At 45.9% G+C, this 21,578-nt stretch overlaps 1 protein-coding gene across 5 annotated transcripts in view; it reads left to right on the forward strand.

The window, feature by feature from the left end:
* The window catches only part of CASTOR2 (cytosolic arginine sensor for mTORC1 subunit 2), a 142,725-nt gene that overhangs the window by 102,011 nt on the left and 19,136 nt on the right, over positions 1–21,578 (forward strand). For all 5 annotated transcript variants that reach the window (XM_069033727.1, XM_069033728.1, XM_069033729.1 and 2 more), the window contains 3 exons: positions 18,607–18,800; positions 19,546–19,678; positions 20,975–21,098. In XM_069033727.1, the coding sequence (XP_068889828.1) occupies positions 18,607–18,800; positions 19,546–19,678; positions 20,975–21,098 (451 nt within the window). The remainder of the gene's footprint in view (positions 1–18,606; positions 18,801–19,545; positions 19,679–20,974; positions 21,099–21,578) is intronic.

Genomic DNA, 21,578 nt, shown 5'->3' on the forward strand with positions numbered 1-21,578 from the left:
GTACATCAAGTGACACGTTCTTTAAACTGCAGAAGTCATTAGTACCTATCATAGTTATTGTTGTTGCTATTGCTTTATTACAGGAACAGAATGAAGTGGGAGTGCAGGTAACTCCTATTTAAACTTGATTTTTCTGCAGGAACAGAAATGTTGACAAACTAATGACATGAAACATGAACCAATGGTGCTTTGTGCGTGCATTGGCTACAATTCAGCTACAATGACAAGGGCAATTATGTTGTGTCAAGTGTTAATAAGGGGGAAATCCTCATAAGCAGAACTAAGATTTTACTAAGATACTTAAGATTTAAGTATTTTTGTCTGCTTGCTTTTAACTGAAGCAGCCTACATTCTGCCACATGAATGTGCTTCATGTCCTAGCTCCTGGTCACATGAAGGAAGCCTTTCTGCTGGAAGATGCCTATGCAGGAAGGGCAGGGGGTACTGGGTTAAAGCAGTGGATCAGGACACAGAAATCATATCATGTGTGATCAGATGTTTTAACCTGGTTGTGTGTCGATGCTTGTCTCTGGCAGTTGTTGAGTGATGTGGATGCTTACTCAAAACCACAGCAAATTAGGTGAGGGATAATTGTTTAGCACTCTGGGATACAGATTTAGGACTCTACAGACTGAGGCCAGCATGATTTGCGTTCTCTGGGGTAAGATATGGTGTAGAGTGTTTATTCTTTTATTTGTATGAAGACAGAGAGAGAGCCTATACAAAGGCTTTTTGGTGAGGTGTATGTGAGTAGAAACCACTCTCCATTTTCCTGTGTGTTGGATCACAGGTGGCAGACAGGTGGAGAGGAAAAATGTAAAAGCTTTCGTAAAAAGAGGCAGTGGATTTACTGCTGCCTTGCTGGTCCAGCCAAGCACAGTTAGAGCAATACACTCACTTTGATGCACTTCCCTTGGTGACATCAGCAGCATATTAACTGAAGACATGACCTTAAATTTTTTAGTGCCAGGAAAAAGCTGGAGGTCTGAAACCTTGAATAGGTAGCAAGATTCACTGTCCTGCACATGCTCCCCTGTGGGAAATGAACTGGACCATTGGCTCTCCTTGAAAAGCTGGAAACCATTGCACTGAAGGTCCTCAGTGTGCTTTTAATGGGAGCAATCTGGGGAGTTGGCTCTGCTGCATCATGGTTATATGCTTATGGGCAAGATGTATTGAAGAAAGCATTCATTACATTCTGAATAGGCACAAATAAACCAGGCAGTACTGTATCAGTGATATTGTTGTGTGGGATTATTACTTAAAACAGTGTTTCATCTGGAATCTCTGACCAGGTCTCTGACTGGAAATCAGCTGGGTTTGTTATTATGCCTATGTTTTAATTGTGCTTTCCTTTAAACATCTTTAGTCTACATCTTGCATTAAAAATCCACTTGATTTTATGGAGAGAAGATGTCCTGGCTGTTCCTCCTGTACAACTGTTTCACCACTAAATATGCCATAGCCATTAAATCGCCCCCTGCAGTGACCTGCATATCTTTAAGCATTTAAATGACTTCTGTAAATTAGGCTTTTAGGATTAGTCATCGTAGATTTGCAGCATCATTGGTGTGTTGCCAAGGACCCCAGTTTTGTCACCATGACTACTACTGCAGGGTTACTGAGAAACACAAACTGCAGGGAAGTTTATTCACGTGCCAGAATGTGAGTGGGTGATGTTGCACCCATGACAGCCAGAGGAGTACATGGTTGTTTATATCCAGCACAGCCTGGAGGTGGGCCTCTAGAGGGGAGATGCTGTTGTCTGTCCAGGGAAAATCACCATCATACTTATTTCTTGTATTGTCACTTGTGTGTGTTCAATAAATAGTGTGCTTTGAGAAGACTGGGAGGTGTGTGCCTACTCTCTGAAATGCTCTAATCCTGTGGGGATTACCCCTTCCCAGGAAAGGCAGTCCTTCACCATGGGGTGTGAAACTGCAGGAGAGCTGATCCTGTGATGAAGTAATTGTAAGGATAAAATCCCTTGGTACTGCCTAGTGAGATGAGTAGTCATGAACTGTCATGTTTGGGAGATTTTTTGAAACCTGAGTGCTGAAAAACAGAATGCTGTGGTTTGTCTCCAGTGGGGGATATCCAGCCCATCTCTTCTCTGCTATTGCTTCTTTAAATATATGCTTGCCTTGTGCAAGGGGACACTCCTGGCCCCTGTATTCATCTTCTTCAGACATTTGGGAATTAAGTCTTTAGAAATAGCACTGCTGGAAACTCTTAAGTGCCATCTCTTCCAGTTGGGTGTTCTTCTATTGTTTGAAAACCCATCCCCATAGCTCTCCTCCACTTCCTTCCACAGCATCTTCTTGGACATCCAACATGTATACATGAGTTTGCCTGGGAGCTCTTGAAGAGAATGTGCATTTGGTAGCATCATCTGGTGTGTTTTTCCCTATACTGTTGATATTTGTAGCTCTTTCTCATGTAGTTGTCTCTTCTTCCTCAATATCACCTGACTTGTTTTGTAGCAGCTCAGGACCAAAGTTGTCCTTCTGGCTGAATCTCCTGTCTTCTGGTACATGTCCTGGACTCTCCTACTGAATCCTTCAACAAAACTGTGCCAGAAATCATCAGTTCACCAGCACCTCATGGATGAAGGGTCTACGTTTTGAAATGTCTGTTACAGTTCTTGGAGGGAGAAGGAAATGCAGGGAATTGTTCTTAGCTCCCCATCAGCTCTATAGGCACTTTGTCCTGCCCCAGGCAGGAGTGCTGATAAACAGGCTGCCCAGCAGTGTGCTTAGTGCCAGGCAGGAGCAGAGCCCCTTCTCAGAGGGTGTTTCTCTTCATGCATGAATCTGCCTTTTCCATCTCACCCCATCCCATCCCATCCCATCCCATCCCATCCCATCCCATCCCATCCCATCCCATCCCATCCCATCCCATCCCATCCCATCCCATCCCATCCCATCCCATCCCATCCCTCTCCCCATCTTCTCTCACAAGAGCTCCTCACAGCTCTTGTAGCTGAGCATCTCTGTAAGCCTGGCTGCCTTGTCTGAACATAGGATCCTCCCTGTGCTGTTCCACCAGCTTGCCATCTTGGCATGAATGCCAGAGTGGTTTTTTTTTGTTTTTGAAAGAGATTCTTTGAATTCAAAACATAGCAAATTCCTGGTGGAGGCAGCTGATGGATTATGCTCTGTGAGGGCTCTGTGCCTGGGACTTCCTCTTCTGTGGTCCTTCCCTGACCTTCCAGCAACAGTGCCAAAAACCTGTTGTGGGTTACAGATCAAAAATGCGTAAGCAGAATAAACCAATTTGCTGGGGTCAAAAAGGGGACAAATGCTTCTGATGCCAACTCACATGTGTGGCCTGAAGACAAACTGTCTGTCTGATAAGCCTGCTGCTCCCTGAAAATGGGGCTGGTCAGGAGGAGAGTGCATAGCTGTGTGCTTACGTGTTCTCTAGAAGAGCATGTCTGGTGACGCACACAGCTACATTACACGTTTGTGTGCTAGTAGACCACCACAACCCAGCTGCTTCTTCCATCTGGAGGTTTCCCACTATAGATCATTCTGGTTTCCCTCCTACATTTTGGTTTTAGCTCTAATTTCCCACAAATAAGCCATCAGGGATTTCTTTACCACTCTCCTTCCCCTGAACAAAACTGCTTTCACAGGCTATTTTCACTTACGCAGTAAAGTGCTTGTTCAAGGTCTGTGTGAGTGACTAAATGCTGTTTGCTTTCCAGTGTCAGTCCCTTTCCATATTTGTATTTATCTTGACTGTTCTGGAGAAACGGGGGGAAAATACATTTTCGTTTCAGAACCATCTTGACATAAGTGGATTTTGTGCCTGTTTCTTCCAAGGCTGTTTGCACTTATCCCAGGGTGGAAATAAAGATGTAAGATCCTGAGCTATCGTAATCCTGTTTGGGTGAACTGGCTGCCTCCAAAGTACACTGCCTGGTGTTAAAAGCACCTCATTTTTAATTACTGCTAATGCTGCTGTTTCGATGGCACTTAGCAGTGGATTACCCAAAAGCCTGGCTGTCTTGGGAACACCAGTGTTATCCATAGGCAATGCAGAGAGGACTCAGGTTTTCCCAAGCCTCATCCAACTCTGCAGAGGCAAGAAGAAACCCATCTGTGTCCCGTTTGCTGCATTTGCAGCTAACCCTTCTATCCTGGTTGGTTTTATCCGTGGTTTCTAGCCTGTGCTCCACCTCCATCTCTCTGTATCCTGACGAAGGAAGTGCTGTGATGAAATGTTAATGCTCAGATTCTAGCTGTGAGCAGCAGCGCTTACATCCTGCTGTGTAATGTTCCTTGTCATGGGCTGCAGTGCTTGGTGGCTGGGGCAAGCTGCCTTCCCTTCCCTCCCCATGCTGGCCACTCTGCAGGCCTTGCCACAGCTCTGGCACTGGGCTGTGGGGAGCTGTGCTGGGCATTGCTCCTGCCTTCCCCAGCTCCCAGCACTAAATACCTGGTGTGCTCTATCTCTGATGCTCCTTATCGGCTCCAGGTTTGTTTGCTTGCATAATTCTCTCAGTGCCTCATCAGATTAGCATGATTTCAAAGTGTTAAGAGCATCAGTGCCTCAAAGAGTTTTGCAGTAGCTTGCCTTGGCCTCAGATTAGATGCAGACATAATAATAATAATAGAAAATAGAATATAGAATAATAGGAAACTGTTTGGGTAAAGATGGTTTTCTTTTCTTCCCGGATTAATAATAGAAACATGGAGACCTGTTGGAAAGGAGCAGGGTTTTCTCATGTAGTTGCTTTAATCCTAGCTGTGTCTCTGATGTCTGACTGTTTTACGGGTTCACGTTCAGGAGCAGTGGAGAAAGTCCCCATGTCCCATAGCAAAAGCCACACGTGCTTCTCCAGGTCATGGGAAGAGAAGGGCATTCCTGTTTGCTCCTGTGGTTGGGGAACAAGGCCCATCTGAGCAATGTCTCATTTCTCCTGGATGTTTGGAGATGTGATTTGTGTAAAGAAGGACTGTGAAGGAGGTTACACTGGAGCCAGCCCCCGTCATCCCTGCTTCCCTCCCTCCCTCCTTCTCTGAGAGCAACAGTAAAGCATGCTGCATGTATGTGAGTGCTGTCAGCACATAGGAAATAATGAGATCTTCCTGTTCCTGATAGGAATAATCAGACCAGTATCTTCATAACATCCCAAATGACAAAGGTGTGCGTGCTGCTGAAGACCATGGGTGGAGACAGCCACCCAGCCCCTGTGAGGATGCTCACTCCTCTGAAGGGAGCTGGTCCTGAGCCTGGTCACAGACCTGGACGCAGCCCTAACCAAGCTGATGCCTGCCTGAAGTGTTGAGTGGCCAGTTTGCACCTTGTGCCCTCCCACCTCACACAGGGAGGATCGGTTTACAGAGTATTTTTGCCTTGCTTGGAGTGCTGGGTACAGCAGAAAATAGGCCGATAGTATAACTAGGGAGATACCTGCTGAAAATAAATGTGTGCTCTGCTTTCCATGTTCAGGCCATATACCCATTCCCAGGATGCAGTCTCAGCCCCTCCACCTCCCTCTGTCCCCCATTTGCCTGGTTGCAAAAGTATCCAACAGCCACATTCACACTGTATCTTGGGCTCAGCCAGCGCCAGGCATTGACTTTTCTATCCAGAAAGATTTATTGTTATTCCTACTTGTTCTCACCCTTCCCTCACCATCTCCCTTAAAATTCCCACCCCTCAGCTTGCTGAATAATTTCAAAGTGCTAATTGCCCTGCACTGCGGCTGATCCATTGATCTGGAACACAAACAGTCTCAAGGTAATTTTCCATCTGAGCCAGTCTGGGGCTTGTGCAAGTGCTGATGTTTGTTTCCTTGTTTTTTTAATTTCCTGCAAAGAAAAGCTTTTGTGTTGCTCTCCACAAGATGCCTGTGCCTCTGGCTCAGCCAGTGGCTGCTCTGTAAGGCCACGTGGGGCTTCAGGAAAATTGACACTAGCAGTACCCAATTCTGTGTAATTGAAGTCTGTGGGTGGAAATTGATAATCCTGCTCCGTCATTTTGTGTCCCTCTATCAAAACTGTTAGCCTAGTCCTTGAGGTGTATCAGGTGGCTTTATTGCCCATCTTTAGTCCTGCATTTGGGACAGACAGGGAGCAACTCAGACTCTTTGTCCAGTTATAAAAATCCTTGTTCTGCTAGATAAATACTTGGAGGCAGAGGTTGCTGGGGTTTCACATCTCTGAGGATTCAGACATCCCTGATCACAAAACAGCTGACCACAAAATCCAGCACTGGGTCACTACTGGCCACTGGGAAGTGCATCCTGTACAGCAGAGAGTTAATTTTCCTATGGCCTTTGCTTCCAGCAGCCTCAGCAAAAGCTGTGTCTTTGCAGGGTTTGATCCGAGGGGCGGGGGTGTGTGATGATGTAATGTTACCAACTCCCTGTGCTGGTGGGAGGAGGTGAGGTAAAAAATAAACTCATCTGCATTCATTTCTCTCTCCAGCTTGTATGCACTGGTTTGGTTTACCTGGAAGACTTGCTTTCATATTTTTAAATAAAATCAGTGGTTGTTTTTCGTGCCCAGGGTAAGGCTGGTGTGGCAGCACTGGTGCAGAGCAGGACAGGGCCAAAGGGAGCACCCCCTCCAGTGCTGGCAGGGCTGCACCCTGCGTGCAGCCCTTTGGGGCAGGGGTGGGATGAGCAGTGCAATCCCATTTCTGGAGGCAGTCTTGTCTGCAGGTGGTGTGTGCATGTAAGTAGAAATGTAGCAGTTGTCTACCCCTGAATTACAAGCAGATTTTGAAAAACATAGCTCCTATCTCCCTCCAGAAAAGCAGCCTGTTCACAGAGTCAGATAAGTTGCCTGTGCCTCAGACCCCTTTGGATGAAATGCTGCAGGCTGAGTCAGAAGGGACAGCTTTAAGGTGGCATGTAACCAGGCAGAGGGGTTGGAGGGGAGAGGGAGTCAGTGGCATTATTTGCAGTCCTTGCCTCTTTCCAGGCTGGCTGGTAGATCCTGTCTGTCTGACAGAGCTGATGCTTTGGCAGGAGGGGAAGGTTCACTCCCACTAACATCTCTCACACCATGCCTTTGAAGGGGTGCTGGCTGGAGTAACTCAGCCATTGCTTTAAGGACTTCATCTGTAGAAAAGGAGGATCTGCCTGAGTTAGTGTGTGCAGCCCTTACAGTTGTATACTTGGCTTTTCAGAAATGGCAGATTGATGACACCTCTGGAATAATTTGGCACCTCCCAGCCAAGGAAAGATTTTCCCAGTTCAGTCACAGTACTGAATATCCCCTCTGTCCATCCACAAATTCACAGATAGAGTAGGAAAAGGGAAGTGGAAAGACATCTCACCATTTGGAAACTGAGCTGCTGTGAATCCTTTTCCCAGCATCACCCCATGTCACCTGTATGCTTGGCACTGTCAGGGGATGGGAACATGTCAGAGCTCAGCTGGCCTGCACAGATGGCAGCTGGGAAGGGTCCTGGTTTTTTATGATGATGGGCTCAGATGACAAAAGGAGTAAGTCTTGTGGTGGTGATGGGTTGGGTAGCCAGCCCAGATTTCTCTCAGATTTGTCCACAGATGTGCAAATATGTCTGCACTGTCCTGAAAGTCCCTTTTAAACTGATGTAATTATTTGAGTGGTGCTATGGATCCATTCTGTAGTCTCAGAGCAAGATGGGAACACCCCAGAAATGGACCTGTAATGGATAGCTGTTATTGGACACTATTGGAACTGCCTCTGGTCTGACTCGGTGTGGTGAGTGTTGTGTATCCAAGAACATCTCCAGGAGGGAAGTCTTCTTCTCCACATCCTTTAACTGGAACAAGGGCAGGCAGGCATTTAAGCAAAACAGCTTCAAAACTTGGAGATCTTGATGTTTTCATGTAAAGTTAATGAATGTTAAAAACGGCATTTCTTACTCATTTCCCTGCCTGAGGTCTGCCCGTGGTTCTGGACATGACCTAGGATGTACACAGGCCTCTCACTGTGGTGGAACACAGGACTGCAGCAGCACTTCCAGGAACAGCAGTCTTGTGTACCCACCCAGGACACAGCTTCACCTGACTTTTCTGCTTGCTGCAACCTTCATATCAGTCCCAGGTGAAGGACCACAGGGAGTCTGGAAGGCTTCCACAAGGCCAGGAAAAAATTATAGCAGCAAAATCCTTGAGGAAGGGAAAGGGAAAGGGAAAGGGAAAGGGAAAGGGAAAGGGAAAGGGAAAGGGAAAGGGAAAGGGAAAGGGAAAGGGAAAGGGAAAGGGAAAGGGAAAGGGAAAGGGAAAGGGAAAGGGCACCTGAGTTCTTGTGGGTCTTCAGAGATTTGTACTGGGTGCCTCTGGTGAAGCAGCTTCAGCTGCAGCAGGTCTGGTAAATGTGCAGAAGAACATGCCACTGCTTGGGTATGTGGTTAGTGCAGGACAGGCAGAGACTCTTGGTGGTGTTTCTGGCCTCTGCCTGTAATAGTGCAGCACTTGGTGGTTGTTGAACTCAGCTCTTTGTTGAGTCAACACAGGGATGCTAATTCTTTGCTTGAAGGTGGGGAAGCTGAGGTTTGGAGGAATATATGCTGATTTTAAAGGAAATACATTGTGTTTCATATGGTTGAATATCTCTCTCCTGCAAGGGAAACTTGCATTTCAAACACATTCTTTTCCCCTTGGGAATATCTGGCTTTTCTTTAATCTGGCTGCTGTCCAGATGAAGACCAAGGAGTCACTTGTTTTGGGTTTAGGTTGGAGCCTAATGGAAAAAAAGCAACGGCTCAGATTTCTGCAGCCATTGCTGGTTTTCCCGCTTCAGAGGGATAGGAGAGGCGTGGACACCCCTCAGCTCACTGTCCCAGGCACTGCTGGGGATGGTTCTGAGGTGCCACCCTGCTGCAGACACGGGAGGCTTAGGGAAAACAGTGTGAAATGGAAATACCAGCACACAAGTAAAGCAGAGCTGCTTCCTTTAAGTGCACAAGGGTAGCTGGCCAGATCACACCTCCTGAGCTTAATTTTGGTGCTATTACTGTAACACCCAGGAGCCACAATGCTCTGTGATGCCAGTATTTCACATACTTATTTAGTGCAAGAGAGAAGGACTTTGGCAACCAAATATTTAACGTGAAGGGGAAGCACAGTTATGGGAGAGGATGTGATATGCTCAAGGTCACCTCACAAGCTAGTGACACTCAAGACAGGTAAGCCATATCTTGTGGGGCCAGACCACTGTGATGGACTCACAGCATCCATTTGCAGCCCTTGCCACTGCCCCAACATTCCTGCACATGGATTGTCTCTGTCTGGCAGAAACAAGGCACGTGTGAAACAGCCTGCAGCTCTATTTAAACATCAAAGCCAGAAGCCAGCTGGGCAAGGAGTATAAAAAAGTCTGGAAGAAAGAGAGAAGGGCTGCACAGAAATTGTGCATTTATGAATGCAGCACATTTCTTGCCTCTGCTTCTTACAGTCAGCAAGAGCAGTAGAGAGTATTAATCTGGCTTTTGCTGCTTTTTGCATTCACAACAGGCTTCAACAATAATATTCACTTTATTTTAGCTCTTCTCCAGAAATGGGCTTTTCAGTTTCTTCTGCTTGCCTGTATTCGTGCAGTAGAGAGATCCTGAACAGCTTCTATTAAGTAAAAGTCACTGGTTTTTCCAATCCCAGTGGTGTGCCAGGTATCTTGGATTGCTGGAACTAGCCCAAATTCCTGTCTGCACCCTTAACTGGGAAACAGGGATGGGGATGAGCAGGGGACTCCAGACGTGTAAATAGATCAGTCAGCCACATGGCGTCATCTCTGCTCTGTACAAATACAGTTGAGGACATGCTGAGCAAAAAAAATATTTAATTAGCACATGCTCCTTTGCCAGCTCTGGAACTAACATAAATACATTCCCACTTCTGCTGCTTTTAGCAGACTAGCTACTAAACTTTCTAGGACAGTGCCACACCTCAGGATCTACCTCATCTCATTCCTCAAAATCTCCGAAGGCTGCGTGTCCATGCCAGCAGAAGTGAGGATCCCTTTAGCATCTACTGAGAAAGTGGTGCCTGTGTTCCTAGATAGGTAAAGAGAACCAACACCATACCGTGGGAGAAGCAAAGAGGGAGAAATACAGTCTTCAGCTTGCCTAATTCCCGCAATTAGAAGCTTTCAAACAGAAACAGAAACAGAACACACAGATGTTGGCAGAAGGATTGCAAAGCCAAAGAGGGCAGGCTCCCTCTTGGGCCCTTCTTTTATTCGGAGAGGGGAAAGGGGCGGGCTGGGGGCGGACCCGGGGTGAGCGGCCAACAGACACTGCTAAAGAGTTTGGGTTACATTTGGGTTTGCCCGTGCTTGGAACAAAGGAGCTCGGAGCACATGGCAGAGGAAGTCCTGGCTTGTCTTGGGGAGGGAGAAGGGAAGCTCGGAACAGGCAGCAACACCATACTGTCCTCCTCCATTATCCCAGGCCAAGGATGTTGTGCCTGGGATGTGTTTGTAATTGTACCATTAGTGGTAAAAATACAGATTTCTCCATCTTTGAACATGACGCCTCCAGTGCTTTCCTGTCAGACTTTCCTGTCTCATGCAGATACATGGGCAGATGTAGAACAGTGGAGAAGCTTTACAGCTGTGTAGTCTCCCTTCCCTAAATTTTTTTATAAAGGCCTTGCTTGGGAGCTGCTGGATCATAGTGCCTGCAGAAATAGTTGTGGTCTGGGGCATAGTGAATGGGATAGTTGAGGAAAAGTAGGTACTTTACATAAAACGTTTCCATCTGTTTCAGAATATTCACTTGCCCCTGCAAACTGTTTACATGGACAGCGAAGCTTCAATGAAGATGGCTGAGATTATATAGTGTCTGCTGTAGCTTCTGAGGTGGCTGTAAATACCCAGTATTAAATCCCTTGATGTGTTAGGAGTCATTTCTCTCTCTTTGAGAACAGGGCTTGAAAAAATGCCCCAATTGACCTCAAGTGCTCTTTGAAGCAGATTTTTGAGTCTACTAATTTTTATAAAATAAAGGTGGGATTAATGTGTTTATCATTTCCCTCTAGTAATGGGCTTAGAGGACTCCCTTGTGTGTGACTAATAACAGTGGTTTCCATTAAATGGACATAGGACCCAGAGCCACATGTGTAATTCCCTGTGTGTGTAATATGTCCTATTCACATGAATAGTTGAAAATTCAAAATGGTTATTGTACCAGGTAGAGCTTGAATTGAATTGTCAGGACAACATGAGAAAATTGCACTGAGTACATTCACCCATCCTATAGTGTAAATCCATAAATAGCCTTTAGTGTTAATTACTCCATAAATTGAAAGAAAATCTGTAACAGCAGACAAGGACTAGTACAAAATAAATGTCATGCAAGAAGTGAGGGAAGATGCACTGCTTGAAGTTGCTTTGGGAATGCTCCTAGGAGGTGTGGGTCTGGGGAGAGCTGGTCTGTTCTGGATGCTCTGAGACAGCTGCTCAGAGCTCAGGGAGTGAGTGGGACTTTGACAGACTCAGGGTGCTTGCTTTTCCCTAGAGTGCGTTCTTGTTTGCTTACTTCTTGTTTTCATTTTCTTTCTTTTCCTCTGTCTGTCTGTTTGACTTTTATGTTCTTGATAGTGGAAATTAAGAGACCTTTGCTTTTCAAACCTACCTAATTATCCCTGGAATAGCACTAGCACAAACAACTTCCTTCCTTAGAGTCAAAGCAAAGATGCTCAAAGAGGCCAGAACAAAACTTCCCAGTCCCTTCCATTCTAACCTGTTTTTAGAAATTCAAATCTTTGTGCAGGAATTTTCTATGCTGCTTTGAGTTAGCTGTGAAATGCTTCAGTTGTGAGATATATATAAACATCTGCTGAACAGGTCAGCTGGTTCTTGAGAGCAAGATTTAGAAGAAATAGGTGGTTTGTATCCACTTTATGGGTAGGAAACTGAGGCACAGAAACATTGAGGCCAGATATATATAAAATGTCAAGCTGTTACTTCCTCACTACAGAGTGCGTGAGTTTATGAACTTAACAATGTTCTTTTGACAGTTGTGTGAGTAGGATAATACCTAAATAGGAAATGACAAGTTTCACAGCTTCCCTGTTAAGGGTATTTGGAATAAAAAAAAGCCTCTCAGTTTTGCATGCTCTGTTAGGAGAAAGTGTCAGAAGCACAGAAGCACAAAGTTAGAGGTGGCAAGGTTCCCTGCCTGTGGATCCAGTCCTACAGAGGTGCCCAGGCAGATGCCCAGGTGCATCAGGAGGAAATCTGACATGCACAAAGAACAATAAAAGACACAGAAATTAAAGTTTGAGTCAACTAATTTTTATAAAATAAAGGTGGGATGAATGTGTTTGTCTTTCCCTCCAGCAAAGGGCTTAGAGGACTCCCTTGTCTTCTGTCCCTGTCATTGTGATCCTGGAGAAACCTGCTGTCATATTTGCTGATAGCACTTGGTATCTAATGGACATGTGGGGGTTTAAAAATCCCTGCCATGCACTGGATGTCTCACTGCTGGCTCCCATGTGTGAGCCTGAGCCCGAAGGCGCTGCAGGCATAACCAGTGCTGGAGGCACTGCCCTCCTCATGTCACAAGTCACGTTTGCAGGGCTGACTTCTGTTCCTGCCTCTGGCACAGCACCTCTGGTTGCCCAGAGAGGTGGTGGATGCCCCGTCCCTGGACACATTCAAAGTTGGGTTGGACAGGACTTGGAACAAACTGCTCTAGTTGAAGACATCCCTACCCATTGCAGGAAGGTTGCACCAGATGGCCTGTAAAAGCAAGGAATGCAGCAGGAAAAACTTCTGTGCTTACAGAGTAGCAAGGACCAGAACACACAGAGCTGGACATTGGGCCATTGGACCAACTTTAGAGCTCTTTCTGGATTTTAGCACACTATTGAAACTGATAAATAAATATCTTTATCCTGCTTTAACCCCTTTCACACAGCTTTCTGGAAGTGAGAAGCAAGAGTACTCAATTTCCCAACATTAAAGGAATGTTCACTTTGCCTGATTTCTCAAAAGAAACGAGATTCAGGTGTTACCTTCCACCCACTCTCCCTTCAAGATTTTGAGCTCATGTAGCCAGTTTCCACAGTGCCTGCAAGAATAAAAGTTTCCTAAAATGTTTCCTGAGCAGAGATATCCAGGTCAAACACGTGTGTTTTATGCAGATGTCAGGAAAACTACACCAGTTGGGTGTTGGCAGTGGGCTCTGGGCATCTTAGCTCCCTGCTGATGGCTGGGGCATGGCACACTCACCCAGCAGCTCCCACCTGCCACACCCAGTGGCCTCTCCAGGCCCTCCAGTGTGGTGAGGCTGACAGAGAAGTCAGAAAGATGCCTAGGCTTTGGATCAGGCTTTACAACCTCGGATAATCCCTCACTTCATTTTAAGATGGGATTTTAAAATTGCAGAGCAATGAAAAGCTTCGACTGGGGAGTGGGAAGAGAACCTTTAATAAACATGAAGATCCTATTAAATACACATATTACACATAAACTGTGTTGCCACTTGGCAGCAGTGGGTGACAGCTCTCCCAATTTATTGTGACTTTTGCAGTTGGCAGCACTTTTATTTTTAATGGCTTACCATTGGAGTCCTGTTATTGCAGGAGCCTCTTCCTCTATCTTTTAAATGCAAGCCAGAGTCTAGCTGCCATTTTTGCAGAAGGAAACTATAAAAGCTGAAATAAAAACAGTGTAAGGTTTCTAAAGCCAGAAGGCTGGTCAGAAAACCCACAATATTTTTTATTTTCATTATTTTTTAATATTCAGAGTTAACTGTGGGTGCAAATGTAAGCCTCATAATGATGATGAATCAAATGAGCAATTGGTTCATTCAGAGCACCAGAACAAACTGGGGAGTAGCACATCACTCAGAGCACTCTGCTATAATGTAAAAATTTGTGTGCTGGGTAAAGATAAGTGCTTAGGAGATGATCTAACATACCACACCGAAGGAACAAACCAGCTGAGGGTCTTCATTTCTCTCCAAGCACTATGATAAATCCATCATTTATCTACAGTTTCACTTGGAAGCTGAGAGGTGTCCTGAAGTGGGTATCTGATTGCTATAAAGTTGGAAGAGTCCACGGAAAACAGCTCACAAGGTGTCTTTGTGGAGGAAGGGAGTTGGTTAGCAGCTCATTGGACAGGATTCATCCATCTATCAGTGTGGCTAGGTGAAATGCATTTCTGTTGTGGAACTGTGCATTTTCCAGTTATTTCCCCCTTAACTATAACCTTTTCATGAGAAATGTGAACCCATTTAAACTAGGTACAGAAAGGGGGAAAAAGTTCTGGTGCTGTTGCCCTTTCTCAGAGCATTTTGCACATTTTCCAGTGTTCTTTTGGAGAGGTGGGGCTCTCTCCCAGTGCTGTGCCTCCTGCTATGCAGGGTGTTTGAAACTGAGGGGTCTTCAGGGTAGAAAATGTAGACAGAAAAAATGTTGTTTTCCTAATGTTGTGCAGACTGGTACTGTCAGACTGACTCTTTGGTCAGGGTTGTAAACCAGGAGATCTTCCTTCCCTGCTTTCTGTGACTTCCTTGGCTGCTTGCAAAGACCCTTGAGCTGGAATGTCATCATCATCCCAGCAAGGATAGTTTAGGAGCTCACAGTACTTACAGCGGCAGCAATTCAATGGTATTTGGGTTTCAGCCAATGTTTGTCCTCCTTGGCAATGGTATTGATTATTGGAGCTCAGGAGCCAATCCTGGCCGATATGATACTCACTACCTCACATCCCAGGCTGACGTGTGTTAGGGAGGCTGCTCTACTTCAGCTGGGGCTGCCAAATGGGCCAGTGAGGCTGTGGACAGACTCCATACCTTGGAAGTCACCTGTGCTGTGAATAATCACTTACACCCTAAGTGTTATTTGACATGTTGGCTGGGTTTGGTTTGCACAGGGACTGGCATTAGTTTGATACCTGTGCCAATGGAGAGCAGCCCCACAGTTTGTGGAGCCCACCAGCACTTGGTACCCAGCATTGCATTGCCAGAGCAAATCATCCTGGACTATCACAATGATCACATCTTGTTGAGACTGTGGTGTTCGATGCCAGAGACCATGGATGGAATGACAGCTTGAGTCTGGAAGCCTGCTTTTCCAGACTGTGGTGGTTGTCATGTTGGGCAGCAAATGATGGTTACAGAGCCTGCAGGCAGCTGGTGCCTTCTGCTACCAGCTCTGCAAAGCCTTACACAGCAAAACCAGAAAAATCTTAGGGCTTCATCCCAATGAAAGGTCAAAATGAAAACCCTGATTATAGTAAACTGAGCCCACATCTCTGACATTTTGGAGTCTTTCTCAGCCAGAGCTGAGATATCCCCCATGATCAGAAGTGGGAGTGACTGCACTCTGATAAACGAGTTGCAAGAGAATCTTGAGAGCCCAGCAGAGAAATTTCTGCCCGGTGGGAGGACAAGGCATGTGACAATGCTGAAGCTGTGGGGGCCTGGAGCTCTGTTCTCCTGTGGGGAAAGTGGTGTCAGTGGTGAGTTGGTACTGAAACATGGGCAATTCCTCATTTTGCTCTTTATTTATGACCTTATTCTGCCTCGCTGAGTCTGCGCTAATGTTACAACTGCTGTTTTTGGCTCTCTTTAGGTTTACAGCATTCAACAGCTTCCTGGCAAAGCACCATCCCACGTGGCTTATTGAACATTATTTAGATGAATTTGTTGAACCTTCAGCCTGGGTTTGTTTCATTAAAATTTGGGCTGTACTTTTCCATCTGGTTGCCTAGTGGAAACAGTGTCCAAAATTGGTATTTCAATCACTTCCTATATATTTTTCCAAGTTAATTGAATCATAAGAAGCAGGTTACTTAAGTGAATGCAGTGGCCTTTGTCACACTTCATAGGGCCTGTTAAACACATAAACCCAACATTTATTAACAGTTCTGAGTAATTACAAGTGCAATGAGCAAATCAGCCTGCCTTCCCCCTGAGGAGAGCTTGATGAGGTCTTCTTGGTGCAGCTCATCCAGCACGGCTGCTGTTGGAGTGAAACAGGATAATGCCTCTGTCCACCATGAAATACTGCATCTTCCATCACATCCCTGGCCCAAATTTGTGTTTGAACTGATATTTAATGAACTGCAGTCCTTGTCACCTGTACAAGGCGTGAATGTCATCTACTGTGTTTATAGAAAGGGAAATGAGTTTTGATCTCACTGCCACTAGTGAGTCATCAGTGGAATTGAGCACACCTGGGATGTGCCCACTGCAGGTGGGAGCAGTTGGTGAGAACAGGACCCTGAAGCATGTGTAGCTCAGCAGCAGTTGTTTTGAGCTCTAGCTTCTCCATGGCAGGTGATGCAGGAAGCTTGGGTTTAGAGGTGCTTTTCTGATGCAAAGGGCTGATGAGAAAATGGTATTTTTTTGCAATAATTTGCTGCAAGCAACTTGCACCGGTCTCTCTGACATAACATGCTGGTGATTAATGTACAAACTTACCCCCTGTCCCTGGTGTCTAGTTTTCATTCCATGTAAGCTCTGATTATTAAAAAAGAAACATTGGCTTACGAAGCTAAACATTAAAATGCAGAAGCAGAAACCTCAGTATCCCCACTGTTTGCAGTGTGTTTGCTCAGGGTTGTTTTCATGCCACACACAATTGAGGTTATTGAGGAGAGCAAAATGAATAGTGTTTGTTATTCAGTTCATTTTGGGTTTTCAGTGCTGTCAGTGTCTCAGGGAAGTGGTGCCTGAGGATTCAGAGAGGGTGAGGTTAGGAATTCATTACACGGTGTCTGGGGCTATACAGAAACAACTCCCAAAGGTCTCGCTGAAGGAGAAAGAAAGGATACTGCATGGAGGAGCCAAGAGTGTGTGGACATGGGGACATGTGAGCACTTGCTTACAGTACCAGAGTGCTGACTGCAAGAGCAGTGATGCTGGGGTTTATGCTTTCGGACTCCTGGGCTGCATCTCACCTCTGAGCTATGTGTATAGGCCTCTCCTAGGATGTCTGCTGTGTCCTTGCTGGCTGGATCTGCATCCGAGATCAGGTTCCTTACACCAAGTAGATTTAGCTGGGATTATGCATTTGTTAGTTGGGATCTGGATCTGACCTGTTTGTTTCTATAATTTGCCAAACAAAAATCTGAAGTCCAGAGAATCCTAGAGCAGTGTATGCCTTCATTCCAGAGTCTGCATCTGGTTTTCTGGGCTGTAAATAGATTAAGGGGTTTTTTAAACAGTTAATAATTTGCATTAAATGGTTAGCTGCAGATTTTTAACTACTTAACCACAACAGATTAGAAGCAAGTGGAATGGGATTATTCTTAGTATTTTCCATTTCCAAAGTAATTTGCATTATCTTAGTATGTGCTTACCTTGCAATCCTAGTATATGTGTTATACCATCCATCCCTTGCAGAGCTGTGTGGCTCTTATGCCTTAGAGATGGAGGCAGGAGCCCACAGGTGCATAGTGTGCCTGCTCTGCATCTTCAAAGACTAGTGATAGTGCCCAGGCTACTCTGTCAACCTCATCTCAAGTCCAGGAGTACAAAATTTGGGTTTAGATTAGAGTGGGAAAATGGAAACAAAAGAGGACAGAACAGCTTGAGTAAAATGTTTGGAGAAATTGTATGATAGAGATTTAAATCAAAGACCACTGTGCTGCTTTGAAAGTAAACCAGTGGGAGAATCCCCATAGAATTACCTTGAGAGCGATTTCAGGTTGGAGTTATAATTTAATAGAAAGATTAAGAATAAGAATAAATGCAATGATACACAGAAGACTGCAAAAAAGTCAGAGTACAACCTGGCACCCTGTTGGTCAGGGTGCTGATTGCAGTCCTGTCAAGTGATGTTTGCATTCAAAAGCAGTGGTCCTTTGGAAGTTCTGGCCGTCCTCTGGATCCGTTCAGTGGTGGTGATGCTGGTGTCCCAAGCCCACAAACCTGAAGATTATATACGCTCAGTATGGAATGCTCAGTACCTCCCCCACGGCAGGGAGTTTCACAATGGAATGATGTCCTACCGTGAGTCATAGGATATTTTTGAGAGTTCTTGATGGTGGAAGTTACAGCTCCTATTCTGGTGGTGCCCATTGAGGCCCATTAGCAGAGATGACCCCCTTCAGGATGGGTGTGACTGTGCTGGTGCTTCCCAGAGGGGAGTTACCACAGCTGAGTCATTGGTGTGAAGAAGAAACACTACCCTGTCTCCAAGGATTTGCCTCTTCTCCCTTATCTCATTTAACACCCAGCTGATACCTGAGGTGTCAGGTGTGCAGGAGTGTGCTGGGCAGCTCCTGCAAACGACCCACCATTAACAGTTTGTCAGGAATGATGTAGAGGGAAGTAGAATACACAGTTTGTTACCGCCCACACTGGCACTCTCCTTTTGTAACCAGGACAACCACAGCCTGTTTCCACTTGGGAAAGTCAACAGAGCTGGTCACTGGTAGCCAAGTGAATTGCTGAGTCTCCTGCAGTTCTCCGTGTTGTCCTTGACAATCTGTATGAATCCTGCCATGGCAATTGATGCAATCAGTACATGAAAGAGTATGAGCCTGTGGAGCAGCATGGGAAGCCCAGGAGGTTGGCTGGATAAGGGGGCTCATCTCACTCCTTGTGCTGAGGTCTGTGCTAAGCACATACTGGCAGATAGTGGACCTGGCTCTCTCTGCCTCTAAAACAAACCTCTGTCCTCTGCTTCTATCTCTGCAGAGCTTCCTTCCTCGGAACACTTGAGCGTGGCCGATGCAACATGGCTTGCCCTCAACGTGGTGTCTGGTGGAGGTGGCTTCTCCAGCTCCCAGCCCATCGGAGTGACCAAAATTGCCAAGTCAGTCATAGCACCTCTAGCTGACCAAAACATCTCAGTGTTTATGCTCTCCACCTATCAGACGGACTTCATCCTGGTAAGAGGACATGAGGGAACCAGGCAGAGTTATTGCCACCAGATGAAAGTTCAGTTGGGCAATTCTGGGAACAAGTTGTCTGTGGAGTGGCAGAAGTACCAGTCTGCTTTCCCCAGAGCTCTGTCCCTTGTAGTTAGGCCCTCTGACAGGAGGAGCTTTTGCTATGGGATGAAGCATTTGTTGTCATGGGTTGTCTGGTGTCTAATAAGAGTGCTGAGCCCACACTACAGTCTCTCCTGCAATGGAGATACTGGTAGCACTTCCCACCATCACTCAGACATTGGTTTTCTGAAGGTTAGAGAAACACAGTGTCTGCTGTCAGGTTGGCTGGTGATGGCCAAGAGGCTCCATGTTTTGGGTACAGACAGGCAGTCTTTCTGTCTCACACACACGTGTGTGTGCATGCACACAAGCATAGCCTTATTTCCTGAGGAAACAAGACTGAAGAACAGGCAGTGCTGAGTTGTTGAAGGAATGATGGAAAAGAGGTGAAGCATCTCCTGCTTAGAAATCTCCACGTTCTTTTTACAGTCGTAAAAGCACTTTGGTGCTTAATCCTACTGATACTCCCAGTGATATCACCACGTGTGCTTCTCTTAAGATACACCTAGATGGTAACTATCTGCTGGCTCACGCAGGGGTCATGTGTCCACTTTGCTGTGCACTGAAAGTATGTACCCTCCACTGCAGTGTTTTGTCATTTCTGGTGCACGCCATCCCCAGATAATCCTGTTGTCACCTTCAGGTGCGTGAGCGAGACCTACCCTTCGTGATGCACACACTGGCTGCCGAGTTCACCATCCTCAGAGTAGTGAATGGGGAGACAGTGGCTGCCGATGACTTTGGGATAACAAATGGATTTGTCAAACCAAAACTAGGTAAGGACCAGCACAGGCTCAGCTTGCCAGTGATTTGGTCTCCCTGGGTGGGGTGGAAGTCCTCCCTCCTAGCTTCCTTCAACATTTGGATGAATACTGTTGTAAGATGGTAATCTTACCAGCCTATCCCAGTACAACCAAGGATTTGAGTAGGTTCTTAACTTTCTGGTAAGTTTGGCTGAATTTTGGCCTTCTAATGCTAGTTTCTCTAGAGGAGACATGCCTTTTGTAGGACAGAAGGTTAAAGTATAGTTCATTGTAGTTGCAAAAATAATGTTGTCTGTAGCCCATATTTCCACGCTTCAACATTCCAAAGGAAAATGGCTTTTCTAAAAGCTTGTTTTAAATATTGCAGTGATGCACAGAGAAGATTGTTTTTCAACTTTCATACTTCAGTGCCAGTGAGGATCGAGGCTACAATGAGCCCAGGGCTGTAAAGAACCTTAGGATGTTTGCAGGCTAGAGGAACAAGCATCAAGCCAAAGGGTACAATCAGGAAAAGGGACAACTTATATACATATGTTTACCTACAGACACATGTGTAATTTTTTGCCCATAACCAGCCAAAGCAGGGATCAGTTATTATGAAATACCACTCACTTTCATCACTCAAGAGCTAACAATCACCTAGTTTAAAAAAATGAGTCTTAAAGAAAAAAAGCATCAGGAAAGGGCACACTGAAACACATGTTGATAATGCACAGGTATGCAGTTTGCTGTGCTGCTCTGTTTACTAGTTCCATGTCTAAATGCTGGCTGCTTCTCAGCCACTGGCTGCAATGTGTTAGACAAACTGCGGTGTGGCAGCTGGTTTTTAATTTTTCAAGATATTATGGCAAAATAGGTCCCCAGAAATGAGGGAAAACAGGATGGACTGCTAACAACCACAGCTGGAGAAATGCCTTCCATAACCCTGCCTTTTAAATGGTGGAAGCCTGTATTTTTTTCCACTTTTCAGTTTCTCTTGGCACTTCCTTTAGCTTGCCCCTCATCTCATGTGGATGCACCCAATGGCCTGAAAGCCCCTAGGAGCAGAGAGCTGGGCAGGGTATTCAAGGTATTACCACCCTATACCACAGGGAGACCAGCACAGGAGCAGATTGTCCACAGGCCCCTCATTCCCTGAGAGCCAACAGGGCTTCAGCAATGAGGCACTGCTTTACAAATACTGTCTTACAAATACAGCAGCTTTCTCTGTGGCTGCTGCCAGTGCATGGATAACACGGCTGATGGGACAGGAGTCTGCTGCAGATGTGGCTTCATAGTTGTCTGTGTGTGTGTGTGTGTCTCTTTCAGTTCAGAGGCCTGTCATTCATCCCCTTTCCAGTCCAAGTAATATGTTCTGCGTCACCAGCCTGGATCCAGATACCCTTCCCACTGTTGCTACACTCCTAATGGATGTCATGTTTTACTCCAATGGGTAGGTCCTGCAGGGAGATGGGCTTCCAGGAGAGGTGTGCCCAGAGTCTGGAGGCACAGATTCCCACTGCTTCTCTGGGGTGCCCTGGGATCTGCTGTGGCCTTGTGCTGCTCCAGTACTCTGCACTGAGGGAGGGAGGTTTCACAGGCTCAAGAGGGTTGTCCCAACAGGTGGAAGCCAAACAAGTGATTGAGGGTGCCCAATATAGCATAGATTATAAAGAAAAACTGAGCATTTTCAGAGTGAAGGTGAGAGTAGCCGTGTGGTCAGTGTGCTGCATATCCGCACGGGGCCGGAGCATGTACGGCTGGCTGGATTGCTGCCCCTTGGTGCCTGTGGCTCGTGGCCCACAGCCTCTTGTGAGGGGATCTTGAGGCAGAGATGGAGAGTTTTGTCAGTTGTGGGGACTGGATGGTTTTCCACCTGCAAAATAAAAAAAAAATAAAATCAGTATAGTATGACAGGACTCAGTGTCACTTC

Source organism: Aphelocoma coerulescens, chromosome 19, assembly GCF_041296385.1.
Source record: "Aphelocoma coerulescens isolate FSJ_1873_10779 chromosome 19, UR_Acoe_1.0, whole genome shotgun sequence".
Classification (NCBI taxonomy): Eukaryota; Metazoa; Chordata; class Aves; order Passeriformes; family Corvidae; genus Aphelocoma; species Aphelocoma coerulescens.